This window comes from Eulemur rufifrons, chromosome 19, assembly GCF_041146395.1.
Source record: "Eulemur rufifrons isolate Redbay chromosome 19, OSU_ERuf_1, whole genome shotgun sequence".
NCBI classification, from domain to species: Eukaryota; Metazoa; Chordata; class Mammalia; order Primates; family Lemuridae; genus Eulemur; species Eulemur rufifrons.
In genome coordinates this window covers 41,705,951-41,720,262 of record NC_091001.1, presented here as the reverse complement: position 1 = coordinate 41,720,262, position 14,312 = coordinate 41,705,951, and the positions used below count along the sequence as shown (strand labels likewise).

Below are 14,312 nucleotides of genomic sequence, written 5' to 3'. Positions count from 1 at the left end.
ACTGAAAAGTCCATTGACTCTAGGAGCATGAATGTCACAGTGACCTTAGCAAAAGCACTTTTGCTGGAATAATGGGGAAAAAAGCCATTTTGGAGTATGTTAAAAATGAATGAGAAGTGATACTGGATGTGTAATGACTCTTTCAGGAAGCTTGGCTCTGAAGGGTAGTTGACAGGATGAAAAGTGGAAAGATAAGTGAGGTCCCTAAAGGACTGTTAAGATGGGAGAGAGTACAGCATATTTGAGTATCATTGGAAAGGTTCAGTGGAGAAGCTAAACAAGTAAAAGTAAAAATAATCAAGGGACAGAAGTCTTGGAGCAGGGAGGACGGAATGGGATTCTCTATAACCACTTCAGCAGGAAATTAGGGGAAAAAAATCTGATTTGTACCACCTCAGATTTCAGAGAAATGGAATTTAGAAAAAAAGCAATATAAGCAGAGAGCAACAATATCATGTAGCTATTACGAATAACTAGGAAAATTCCTCCAACAATTAACTCTGAACAGAATCCATTCCCACCTGCATAATACAAGAAAGAAAGATTAGCTCAGTGACCTCAAAGATATAATAATAAATAAATGAGGAATCGTTGTGTCTTTATTGTAGCTTTCTATGAAGCCCTAGTCATTTACCCTATCGGCATCACCAAACTGTGAACGCTGGAAGCTTCTTACTCCAAGAGGCAAGTCTTGGTGGTTTCTATTCTAACTGAATGAGACGGATTTCTGTGAAAGACTGAAAAAGATGATCACAAATTCTTTGGGCTCCTCTCATCAAGAGGTGAGGTCGGTTATCCCATCCCTGAACTCTCGGCTGGCTTTGTTGTTTGGGCCAATAGAGTGAGGTTGAAGCGCTGCTTGGAGGTTAGGCCTTAACTAAGGTGCCCCAGCAGCCAGCGACACCAACTGCCAAAGAGTGAAGAAGGCCATCTTGGACTGCCCAGTTCAGCCAATGCTTGCTGAAAGAAGCCACATGAATAAGCCCAGGTGAAACAAGCAAAGGAATCACCCAACTTTAGCACACATTGTTAGAGATAATAAGTCGTGGTTTTAAGCCACTAATGTTTGAGGCAGTTTGTTATGCAGTAATAGCTGAAACTATTACCGTGCTACCTTGTTTGCTGGAGGAATTTCCCACCTGGCTGAGCCGCAGGTCTTTCTTAACAACTGCAATGAGGGATATCCCACGTGGTAATGATCACTAGCTTTAATGTTTTCAGATCCACTCCGTCTTACTTATTACCATCTCTGTATTGCGAATATCAATGTTTATTCCTTTAAACCCAATTCGTCTTTCAAAACTGATGTGAATCTTCTCACCTTTCAAGTGGAATCACCTGCCATTTGGACTATGAGGAGGAGGTAAATAAAGACCCAACGGAATGCCTACATGCTCAGTAGAGTATTTGCTGGTACTGCTGCCCGACGTGTGACCTGGCTGCTCTGGGTTTCTGAGGACTCCCCCTAAACTCGCTCCACGAAATGCCTCCCCAACCTGGCACACTCGCCTCTCCTACCTTCGCCCCGGGGTGGCCATTATCTCAGAGGGGTCACGCGGGGAACTCCCATCTGAACCGGGGCTTTATGACTTTCGGTACATGGCCTGCGTCCCTGCCTCGAAGCTGCTTCTGCGTTGGCTAGACCTGCCCCGAAGGACCCTTAGGAGCCCTGCGGCCCGGGGGCGCGCAGCAACCCCGCGGGCGAGACGGAGGCCGGGCGGGCTCCCGACGTGGCCCCGCCTCCTCGCGGCGTTTCCGGCGGCCGGGCCTCAGGGGGCGGGGCCTGGGGTGGGGCCTGGTTGCGGGCTTTGCCTGCCGCGTGTCGGGTGCCGACGCATACTTCTCTCGCACGAGTCCGCAAGAGGCATTGGGCACGACTGGAAGCAGCAGGTGAGTGAAGCCAGAAGCGGGTTTAACCGGGATGCTGCGGGCCGTGGCCGGCGACCGTGGGCTCCGGTGCGCGCGCTGGTTCCCTCGGGCGGCGGGCTGGGACCTGAGGCCCACCGCGGCCGGTGCTGAAGGCCCTGCAGTTTGCCCTCAGCACTTAGAACGACCTCATTTCACTGTTAGGAACGGTTGATCCCGAACACAGGAGGGAGGGTAAATAAACCTTGTAAATTAGGTTGGATGCCAGCTGCGTGCACGCCCACAGAGAGGCAAAAAGACGAAGTAAAACATGCACGCGACCATAATTAGGTTCTGGGTAAGTTATGTATTGTCGGGGGTAGGGGTCAAAATAGCGTTTTGCTAAGGTTTTATGAAGAAGCTGGGCCCGCCTAGTAAGATAGATGGAATTGTTCTCTTTTCTCTCTGCTGCGTGATGGAGAAGCATGTTTGGCAATAAAGTGTCCCCAAGAACATGGAAATAAGAATGTCTTCTGAGGAAAAAGTGTAAAATTAATAATTAAAGGGTGAGAGTGGAGATATGCAAAGTGATTTTGAAGAAACAAAATTTTAGCAGGCCTTCAAAGGCTTGACACTATGCTGACAACTAAAGAAAGAATGTGTATCATTCAGCTGGGGTCTGCACTGCTACTGGAGCGTAGGATAAAAAAAGAGAGGCACACCTGTCCCAGCTGAATAGAAGCCTCTCCTAGGTGAGAGAGGGTATCCCTGCCTAAGGGTAGGATCTCTCCTGGGCTCTCCGGAGTTGAGGAGCTCTTTTCCTCAAGGCCCATCCTATCAGACATTGAAATAATATAGCTCAGTCCTTTTGTTCTGATTATGTATTCACCAAGCAAACTTCTGCTAAGTTGATTTGTCAGTAGTCCTACAGTGAGTAGTTGGACCAGCTTATCTGAATATTTGTTTGATGGCCTATAGTTCTCTTTGTAAATAAGTAAACTGGCATTCAGGTTTTTTGGCATCCCTTTGGTTTCACTTTTTCTCACTATTTGTGTTATTCTTTTTCATCCTTCAGGGCTCAGTTGAAATGCTACATTCTCACTGAGGCCTGTGTATTGGTTTATGTGTTCAAGTGCCTAGAACAGTTTCTGGCGCATAGCAGGTGTTCTACCTAACTTCTCAATCTTTGCTTACATGTCACATTTTTAATGATGCCTAGTGTAACAATCTTGTTTAAAATTGCAACCTAGGCCAGGTGTGGTGGCTCATGCCTGTAATCCTAGCACTCTGGCAGGCCCAGGTGGGAGGACTGCTTGAGCTCGGGAGTTTGAGAACAGCCTGAGCAAGAGTGAGACCCCATTTCTACCAAAAAGAAAAAGAGAATAAAATAAAATTAAAAAACCAGCCAGGCATTGCAGTGCATACCTGTAGTCCCAGTTACCCGGGAGGCTGACACAGAAGGACCGCTTAGAGCCCAGGAGTTGGAGCTTACAGTGAGCTACAATGACATCACTGCACTCTTCCCAGGGCAATGGAGTGAGACTCTGTCTCAATGAAAAAATAAATAAAAATAAAATTGCAGCCTAATTCCTCTCACCTATACATTTCCAATCCTCTCTTTCTCAGCTCTACTTTTTCTTATAACCCTTATTGCCATTATTTATTTGTCTCATTTTGAATCCCAAACATCAAGAACAATATCTGTCATGTTGTAGGTGAAAAACTTGTTGAATTAATGCCTTGTTGTGTTTCATTCACACTGTATATACAATGCCTGGATGAATAGACATTTTGAGCACTGTTAAAATACATGCATTGGATCAATACATGAATTGGATCAATTCTGCAACTCTAAGATGATTGGATTTTTGGCCAAAGTCAGTATCTTGGGCTATAGTTAATTTATCAAGGTAAATGCCACTTTGGTGTGTCTTGGTTAGGAAACCATGTACACTTGAGGGAATACATGTTATATAACAAGAACAGTATGCACTTGTCATATAACAAGTGGGAGGGAAAGGGAGGTAACTTATAACAATTATTATTGTAGCACATATTTGCCAGACACGAATGCTTTATGCATATTAACTCACTTAATGCTCTCAGCCATTCTGTGAGGTCTGAGGCAATAGAAGCAGTTAGAGGTTAAACTACTTGCCTAAGGTTATTTAGTAAGTGGCAGAGCCAGGGCTAAAATTTAAGCTCTTCTTTGCTATCCTGTCACATTGCATATGGAGACAAGAGTGAGAGCCTTAACCTTAGGGAAAGATATTTCACAAGGTCTTTGAGATCCTCCACATCCACAGACACCACATCGACTTTACTGTCCACAACACCTATTTGTTACTGGTTCTCCCTTGGATCACAATGAAGAAGATCCCTTTTGCTGTCAAAGGCTGCCTTCCTACATGAACTCTGGATCTGAACACCACCACTTTCTGAGGGACCTCCCTTCACCAATGTTGCCCTCTCTTCCTCTGCTGACTCTCCTACCAGCCTCTGAACATGCTAGGTCTCTTGCATCTTAAATCCTCTCCTAACTCCACATTCCCTTCTAACTACTGCCCTAGCTTTTCCACTTCACAACTAAAATATATTCATTTAGGCCTCTGATTTACTCAACGCATCTGGTTTTTGCCAAGATCACTAATAACCTTCTTGATGTTGTTTAACAGATCCATTCAACCCTCATTTGCACAATCTTGAGCATTTGGCACTGTTAAGCATCTTGTCTCCTTGAAGCCGTAATGCCATATTTTAAAAATTTATTTTCTTCTATTCTCAGCTTTCTTTAGGAGCTCTCCCTCCTTTCTCTCCATATCCCTTAAATGTTGCTGCTCTGGGTTTTATCAGAGTTGTGTCAGAGGCTCTTATGTCTTCTCACTGAACTAACTCTGGACAATCTAGTCCCCTACCATGGCCTGTTACCATCTATTGAGCTCTGTCCCATTGACTGCTCAATAATCATTTGACACTTCAACACAGTCAGAATGAACCAATTATCTTCACCCCATACCTCCTCTTCCTATGAAACCTGTCCTAGGAAATTTCACCTCTTTCCATCTCTTTGCCAGGCCAGAAATCAAGGCACACTATTAATAAAATGGCTAACACATATTGTGTACTTTCTATGTGCCAAGCACTTTACATGTATTAGCTCATTTAATACCGATAATATGAAATCAGACCTGTCATTATCCACATATTACAGATAAGGGATCTGAGGCATAGGAAAGTTAACTAATTTGCCTTAGGTCATTCAACCTGCAAAGGATAGAGTTGGTATTTGAATTCTGGCAGTCTGGTTTAGGCTTATAATATCATGAAGGATGTGATCCTTGACTTCTCTCTCTGACCCTCATTCAACCAGTAACCAAGTACTGTGCATCCTCTATGTTTAGGTGATGTCTGTAAAGTATAAATCCAATCTTCCACTTTCTTAAAATTGTTCAGCACCTCCCTCATGGATCTCAGGGTAAAGTTCAAGCATTTAATATGGATTTTAAGCCTCTTCATAATTGGACTTCTATTGCTCCTGCCTTCTCATCTCCAACTCCCCATTCTTGCACTTGTAAGTACCAACCAGTGGAATTAAATTCTTTGCATGGGTCTTGTCTCCTTTTCCACCATGCTGTTGCACATTGTTGGAAACTTTTCCTTACCCCTTTTATGTCTCAACTTCAATGTCACGTCCACTAATTAGAGGGTTAGGTGGCCCTCTAATGTATTTACACCTATCACAGCACTTATGACACTATATTTTAATTATTACCTTACTTGCTTTTTAGTATCTCCCACTAGATTGTGGAGATACTAAAAGTTCCTTGAAGGCAAGGACTAGTCCACCTTTCATATCCATTCCCTTCTCTCTCTCTCTGCTACCCTACTTCATTATCTCTAGCTTAGACAACCGCATTAGTCTATTAACTATGCTCCCTGTTCCTAGTCTAACCTTTGTTTAATCTATGCCCAACACTGTAGAGGCAGTTTTGTATAATAGCTGACACCTTCCTGCTTAAAACACTTCAGTGGATCCCAACTGCTTTTTAAAAAGGCCAAATATTTTAGGATTACATGAATTTGTCTCCTCCCCTCCTCTATCCCCTTGCTACCTTGTGACTAGTAGGCACTCCATAATTATTTGTTGAATAAATGTGGAACTGTATCAAAGTTAGTCAAACGGAACCAAAGACAGAGATTAACCAAAGTAATGCAATCTGGGTGCAGAGGCTTCCTGGGGCAATGTAGCCATAAACTTCACAGTGGAGCTAGACTAGTAACTCTTCCCTTTAGGAGGGAGTCCCCAAAACATGCTTTACCATTACATGACTCTTTGCCTTTGCATATGCTTGGAATACGCTACTCCCATCTACCTGGTAAACTGTCAGATTTGGAGACTCAGTTCAACTATCCAGTCTTCTGTTAAACCTCTCCAGACCAGCTGGGTGTGGTGGCGCATGCCTGTAGTCCCAGCTTCTCTGGAGGCTGAGAGGCAGGAGGATGACTTGAGCCCAGTAGTTTGAGGCTACAGTGTGCTGTGATCCGGCCTGGGCGGAGTGAGACCTTGTCTGTCTAAAACAAAAACAAAAACTCTCCAGACATTTCTAGACAGAGGGAATGTAAATTGGTTCAACTTTTCTGTAGCATATAACAAGAGTGATAAAAATATGAAGACTCTTTAACCTCAGAATTGCATTTTTAGACATTACTTAACTAAAGAATTTGGCTTATAGACTTTAATAACCCATTCCCAGTTCTTCAACCTAAAGAAAAATTACAAACATCTTAAGAAATAGAATAGAATGGTTTATTTAAGACCATAAGTAGTCAAAATAGTTCATTTTCATAGCTAGTATTTTCAACTTTTTGCCACTTAGTATTTCACTAGCAATGCTAACATGAATAATGTGTAAAGGGTCCAAATATAATGAATTTGTTCATAGTCTTTCTATGTAACCCTACATACTCCATTTGCCTCTCCTGACATCAGGGCTTCATCCTAATTTGATATTGATCTAAATAAAAGTTATGCTGCCAGTAAATCACATATCCCAAAGTCAAATAGGAATTATTTTAGAAGTATTGTAAAGACGTAATTAAAGCTTCCACAGAGATGTTCTTGAATATATTGTTAATAACAGAAAAACTAGAAACCTAAAATTACAGACTAAGAGACTGAGTAAACTGGTGTATTTAACAATGGAATACTATATAATCATTAAAGCTGATGTAAAAATAGATTTAATGTTGCTTGAAATAACAGGATGATTACACTTTGGGGGGAGAGAGAGTGAGTGTGTGTATATGTATACATGCACAGAAATAAAATGGGTATACACCAAAATGTTAATTGTGATTATCTCTAGGTGGTGGGATTATGGATGTTTTTATTTTCTTCTTTTTGCTTATCTGTATTTTCTCATTTTTCTCAAGAAACATGCATTACTTGTGAATTCAGAATAATTTGTTTGGCTTTGATATATATTACATAATATATTTGCAGCAGACTTGTTTGGAAAATATGTGCCCTTGTTCCATTTCAACTGAAATTATTTGAAATCTGTCTTCCTTTACTGCCTTTGAATATTCTGTTATAGAGTTGCTAAAGATTAATGGTAAAGCTAAAAGGCAAGAAAAGCAACTCAACTAGATACTTACAGAATTAGATATTTAGATTAAATAATAATTGATTGCTAGAAAATGGAGTTTCATTTTTCCCTTTTCAATGAATTAATTTGTTTGTCTTCCATTTTTAAGCATGCCGATTCCATTTTCAATGAAGAATTGCTTCCAGTTACTTTCTAACTGCAAGGTCCCAGCAGCTGGCTTTAAAAACACAGTAAAAAGTGGGCTTATTCTACAGTCGATTTCCAATGATGTTTATCAAAATCTGGCTGTAGAAGACTGGATCCATGACCATGTGAATCTAGAAGGCAAACCAATTCTTTTCTTTTGGAGAAATTCTCCCTCTGTTGTAATTGGTAGGCATCAAAATCCTTGGCAGGAATGTAACCTGAATCTAATGAGAGAAGAAGGTATAAAACTGGCTCGGAGGAAAAGTGGAGGAGGAACGGTCTACCATGATATGGGTAATATCAACTTGACTTTCTTTACAACCAAAAACAAGTATGATAGAATGCAAAATCTGAAATTAGTTGTGAGAGCTCTGAATGCTGTCCAACCACAGCTGGATGTGCAAGCTACCAAAAGATTTGATCTTTTACTTGATGGACAGTTTAAAATCTCAGGAACAGCCTCTAAGATTGGCAGGACTACTGCTTATCACCATTGCACTTTATTATGTAGTACTGATGGGACCTTCTTATCTTCTTTGCTAAGGAGCCCTTACCAAGGGATCAAGAGCAATGCCACTGCCAGCATACCTTCCTTAGTAAAAAATATTTTGGAAAAAGATCCCACTCTGACCTGCGAAGTACTGATGAATGCTATTGCTGCAGAGTATGCTGCTTACCATCACATTGATAATCACATTAACCTAATAAATCCAACAGATGAGACACTGTTTCCTGGAATAAATAGCAAAGCCAAAGAACTACAAACTTGGGAGTGGATATATGGCAAAACTCCAAAGTTCAATGTAACTACTTCCTTCCATGTGTTATATGAACAGTCACCCTTGGAAATTAAAGTATTCATAGACATAAAGAATGGAAAAATTGAAATCTGTAATATTGAAGCACCTGATCATTGGTTGCCGCTGGAAATATGTGACAAATTAAATTCAAGTCTCATTGGCAGTAAATTTTGCCCAACTGAAGCTACCATGCTAACAAATATATTACTTAGAACATGTCCACAAGACCATGAACTACACAGTAAATGGAATATTCTCTGTGAAAAAATTAAGGGAATAATGTGATTCCAAGTAAATTTCTTAATACTGACAGTTTCAATTAGAAAATAAAATTCCTCATACATGTACATTGTATGTCTCTTAAAAAAAAAAAAAAGCCTAGTCTCTTTCAGTAACTTCTCCCCATCTGAAATTGTTTGTCACCTATCCTTGTCCGTATTTTCTACTGACCTCTATTTCTTTCCTCATTGATTTTAATACCTGGCACATACTTACATTTCTGCTCCTTTTTACTGTCTTGGGGATGTATATCATATTAGACACTGTGACCTCAGAGTGTTCTTTGTTTTTCTTACCTCTAGGGAATATAACCCAGATTTCTTGCCACCTTTCATATCTTAAACTCTAAAAGTCTCCCTTTTTAGTTATATTTTCTTAGCTTTCCATTCCATCCCACTAAATCAAGCCCAATGCAATTTTCTAAGCCCTCAACCCCTCCTTAATCTCTCCTTGCTTTATTTTCCTTCTACCCCAGCCTGAATTATACTGTAAATATACTGTTCTTTATCTTACCAATATTCTCATTTGCTTCTCCCCTTTGGCCTTCTGCCATAGCCACTTTTAATTTTAATCTAAACAGTTGATTTCTTACTTTTTCCAGCAGGCAACGCTGGTGGGGGGGCAGAAATCTCATGCAGATTAGCCCAATTTCATATTTATACTTTTCAATTTGTGTATCTTCTTTCTGTTGGTGTCAGATTCATTTCATCTCTGATTGACTTATTCTTGAAAGGGCTTATTCCAAAATGTTTTCACTCTTCTCAAGCTCAGAATTCCACTACTCTTGTCAGAAACCTTGATTTAGAATTTTTGAGAGTTGACTTCAGAAATGAGCCCTTCTAGTTCTCTACTTCAACATTTCTCTTTTCATTTAGTGTAAGAGAAGGAAATATCTCCCTTTCCTTCAAGCTAATCCCTCTAGTTTTAACCTGGATTTTGTCCTCTCCTGCCTGCGTTTGGGCCTTAAACCATCCCTTATATGTCTTCCTTATCTTGCGTTTTTTTCTCTCTCCACTTTTACTGGATCCTTAAGTATAGTGAATGAACGTATTCACATCTCCCCTTTCGCAAAACTCTCCTGCTCAAGATTCCTTTTCTCTCCATTGCCAAACTTCTTCAAAGAGTAACATCGCTGTTAGCCCTTTCCTGTCTCTGCAGTTCACTCATTCACACACTCTTTATTTCTACAGTACTTACTATATATTAAGTGCCTCCTATGTGCCAGGCACTGTGCTAGTAGTTGGATGTTCATGGTCAGTGAAAGAGACATGGTCTCTGACCTCAGGAATTGACAGTTTGGTATAGTGGCTTTCAAACTTTTAAAAACTAGAGTGAAATTGGAGTAAAAAATATATTTTACATTGTGCCCCAGCGCACACACACACATTGATATGTACCTAACAAAGTTTCACAGTACAATGCTTATCCTTCACTGTTTACTTCTCTGATACTTTATATTCCACTTTATCTCCTTTTTTAAAGATTGATCTTATGACCCATTTGATTCAACAGCATTAGCTAGAACAGTTTAACTGGGGCCAGAAACATCTGCTTCCAACATGGCTCACTGACATGGCTAGCGCATTGGTGCTAGCCACTGGCTGGGAGCTCAGCTGGGGCTGTGAGCTAAGGGCTTCAGTTCCTTTCTGCTTGGGCTGCCTGGATTTCCTCACACCATGGTGGCTGGGTTCCCAGAGCTAGTGACCCAAGAAAGCAGGGCAGAAGCTACGTTTCCTTTTATGACCTAGCCCTAGAATTAACATAGTATCACTTCTGTTGTCACAAGCACATTAAAATTGAATAGGAGGTGACATTCCTCCCACTTTTCCATGGGAGGAATGTCAAAGTCATTATAACAAGAGCTTCTGGAATGGGAGATTTTATTGTAGCCATTTTGGTAAGGGATAATTTGCCACACAGAACAGCATATAGGAAGGCCCTAAGGCAGGAAAGAGCTAGGTTTATTTAAGGCATTGAAGGAGATACAGGCAGATTCAAGTGTGGGAACAAAGGGGAGAATGGAGCAAGATGAATTTGGAGCCATAAGCAGAGACCAGGTCATGTAGAGACTGATAAGGTAAAGTAGAACTTGGTTTTATTTTAAGTGCAATGAGAAGACATTTTATAAAGATTATTCTGGCTGCTCTGGGGAGAATGGATTGGTATAAGGCAAAATAGGAAGCAGAGAGCTAGTTGGGAGGCTACTGTAAGAGTCCAGGCAAGAGATGTTGCTGGCAGTTGCCATGGAAAGAAGTGGGCAGTGTATTTACCCACTTGTTGAAAATTAGAGATGACTCCTATTTATAGGGCAGCGCTTAACTTTGGTTCTTTAAAAAAGGAAACAATGAGGCAGTATGTATAAGTTTGCTAAAGATGCCGTGACACTCCCAGAAATTTCTCACAGTTCTGGAGGCTGGAAGTCCAAGATGAAGGTGCCAGCAGGTCTGATTTCTTCTGTGACCTATCCTTGGCTTGTAGACAGCCACATTCTCATGTCTTCACATGATCTTCCCTCTGGATGCATGCATATCTGTGTCCCAATTCCCTGTTCTTGTAAGGACACCAGTCATATTGGATTGGGGTCTACCCTAAAGACCTCATTTTAACTTAATTACCTCTTTAAAGACTTTATCTCCAAATATGTTTACATTCTGAGGTACTAGGGGTAAGGACCTCAACATACGAATTTGGCAGGGGAGGGAAGCATAATTCAGCCTGAAACACAGGCGTTTCAGGACCCTGAGAGACCTTTTTACCTGAAACAATGTAATATAGTATTTGAATATCACCAAATTGATTTCAGTCTTCTTTTTTATAAATTATTTTCTTTTCATATATCAGAATGGATCCATTCCACCCCCACCCTTTTTTTTTTTTCTTTATTTTGAAGAACAGGAGGAATGGACACACAGGGGTTTGCCTACAACTGGTTATCTTAGAGTCAGGGTGGAGTGAAGGGGATTTTACTTTCCAAGTTGTTCCTGGGACTAACATAATTGGCAGTTTAGCTGTTCATTTGAGGCAGGTGCATTTATTTTTTTAGCAGCAATATTAAGTACCAAGCAAACACAATTTTGAGATTTCTCATGGGCATATTTTTAAACATGCTTGTTGGAACACATGAAAATTATTTTCTGAGAAAAGTATAAGAATCCTGATATGATGTGCTTTGGTGCAGTAATACCATTTGTTCCTCAAGAGCAAGGATATCATCAGGTGAAGGGTGTTAAGGGCTTCAAATTCCAGAAGAAATGTGAGGAAGCAACACCTGGAACAGATTCAAGGCATGTTTTGCAGGTAGAGTCCGCAGAACTTTTTAAGTGTTTGCATATGGGGATGAGAGAGAGCGAGAGAGAGAAGTCAAAATGACTCCTAGGTTTCTTATTCGAGTAACTAGATGGTTGGGAGTAAACATGGGGAGTGTGAGCATGTATATCAAAATTTCAGTGGGGGTATACTGTTTGTGTGCTTCTGAAATGCCATATGAAATGTGAAATAGGCAGTTGAATTAAAACTCCAAGAAGTCTTGGCTTAATTTGTAAATTTTAGCGTTGACAGCATATAAATAGTATTTTAAGTCATGAGAATGGATAATTTTGGAGTTTTATAATTAAAATTTTAAATTTAAACCATTTAGCATCTGAATACCCTTATGCTTGCTTGGGGAATTCTCTACCTCATGAGACTTGGTAGGAGCTAGAGTCCATTTCCCTCCATGGAAAGAAATTTCACTATACGTTTTCCCAGCCTCCCTCGAAGTGAGGGCATGGGCACATAACCTAAGCTCTGCCAATCAGGTGCACCTGCTCCAGACTTTGAATCAGAAGCTAATGATGCAGAAAACCTGGGATGGTTAGAACACTTCCCTGGCAGTAGTGCCAGGAGCTTGAATTTCTTGGGTAACAAAGGCAGTGAGGCAGACAGTGGTAGTGTCCCATGCCAGTGATGTAAAGCGCAGGATACCACATCCAGCTTTTGTATCAGGGTCAGCAAGAGTATCATCTGATTAGTTCTGGGCTGTGATTCTAGATGTGATTTTTCACTGCAAAGCCTCCACGTCTCAGTCTGTAGTTCAATTACCTACTATCCTTATAATAAATTCCTTTTTTTGCTTACATTAGGTAGTAGCAATTTTTGTTGCTTTTTACTAAGAGCACTTACTGGTGCAATCACTTAGAGTGTGTGAACTGAAAAAAATGAGGTTACTACCTAATACCTAGTTTAGGGGAACTCCAGTATGTAAAAGGTAGGATGAAGGAGAAAATTATGTTTCATGAAAATTGAGAGTTTCAAGAGGGGAGCAGCCAACTGGGTCAAATGCTCCTGAAACATCAGGTTAATATGGTAGTATGGAGGTCACGACCTTAACAAAAGCAATTCCAGTGGAGTGATTGGGGCAGTGGCCAGATTAAAGTGTGTTGAAGTGTGACTAGCTAGTGAGGCAATAAGAAAAACCTGTATAGAGAGAAGAACTCTTTCAAGAAGTTTGTTCATGAAGGAGAACAAAAAATAGAGTGGCATCTGGCTGGGGATGTGTACTGGCAGGAACAATGCAGTAAAGCAGGAGAGAGTGCTCTCAAGGACCAAGTCCTTGGGGAGGCTAAAGGAGGTCAGGTCAAGATCACTGCCAAAAATCTGGTCATCTTACTTATATATTAGGAATATTAACTTTTTCTGTATGTTGTAAATTTTATCTTTCATGTTTTTTAACTTTGCTTATGGTTCTCTTTACTCAAGTTTTAAATATTTATATGATATTTTTTGTTCTTTCCTTTCCTTGACAGTTCCTAGGTTTTATGTTATGCTTAGTTCATTTAGTGGGGTTTTTTTTTAAAAGGATTTTTCATTTAATTAGCTCTTTAAGTCATTTAGAATTATTTCTTTATGTGGAGTAAGGTAGAGACCTAATGCTATTTTTTTTCCAACCATTTACTGAATATCTACTCTTTCCTCATTAATTTGAAATGACACCTTTATTATATATTAAATACACATATACACACATTCACTTTCTCTCTCTTTAATGTGTTGCTGGACTCTTTATTCTGTCTCACTGATTATTTGCCCATTCCTATGCCCATATATTTTTAAGAAAGTTAATTGTAGCTACATATCTTCATAGCTGGTCAAGCAAGTCTCCTAGTGTTAGTCTCTTGTCATTTAATACATTAATTTAGGGAGAACTGACATTAAGCTTCCCACTCAGGAATATATCTTTTCAAATTATTCTAATTTTCTTTTATATCCTTCCATAAAGCTTATAGTTGTTCGTAAGTTTTTGTACAATTCTTGATATACTTAAACGTGTACCTGGTAGCCTTCTGGTGCTCTAATTTGATCTGGGAATAGAACTCCAAATATCCAGAATAATGGATAACATGTCTGTAGACTGTCTTCCTTAAGTATCATTATTGTCTTAGCCAGGATTTTTAGGAGTTGGATTAAAGTCAATTTCACAGGGCTATGGATTGCTGATTCTCTATAGTGACAGATTCATATGCTCTAGAAATCAAAATTGTTATTTTAACATGACCATAAAGAGGTCTAACACATGTTCTCACCTGAATGAAAAGCCACTTCCATGTGGCGATGG

The 14,312-nt window shown here is 40.2% G+C and overlaps 1 protein-coding gene across 1 annotated transcript; it reads left to right on the top strand.

Moving 5' to 3' along the window:
* The first annotated feature begins 1,818 nt into the window (after positions 1-1,818).
* Positions 1,819-8,785, top strand: LIPT1 (lipoyltransferase 1). The gene is made up of 2 exons (XM_069494780.1): positions 1,819-1,890; positions 7,603-8,785. Exon 2 carries the CDS (start codon positions 7,604-7,606, stop codon positions 8,723-8,725), a length of 1,122 nt encoding a protein of 373 aa, XP_069350881.1. The 5' UTR covers positions 1,819-1,890; position 7,603; the 3' UTR covers positions 8,726-8,785.
* The last annotated feature ends 5,527 nt before the right edge of the window (positions 8,786-14,312 follow it).

What these genes read in the sequence shown, in the direction of transcription:
- LIPT1 (XM_069494780.1), top strand. Translation starts at nt 7,604, where the DNA reads ATGCCGATTCCATTTTCAATGAAGAATTGCTTCCAGTTACTTTCTAAC.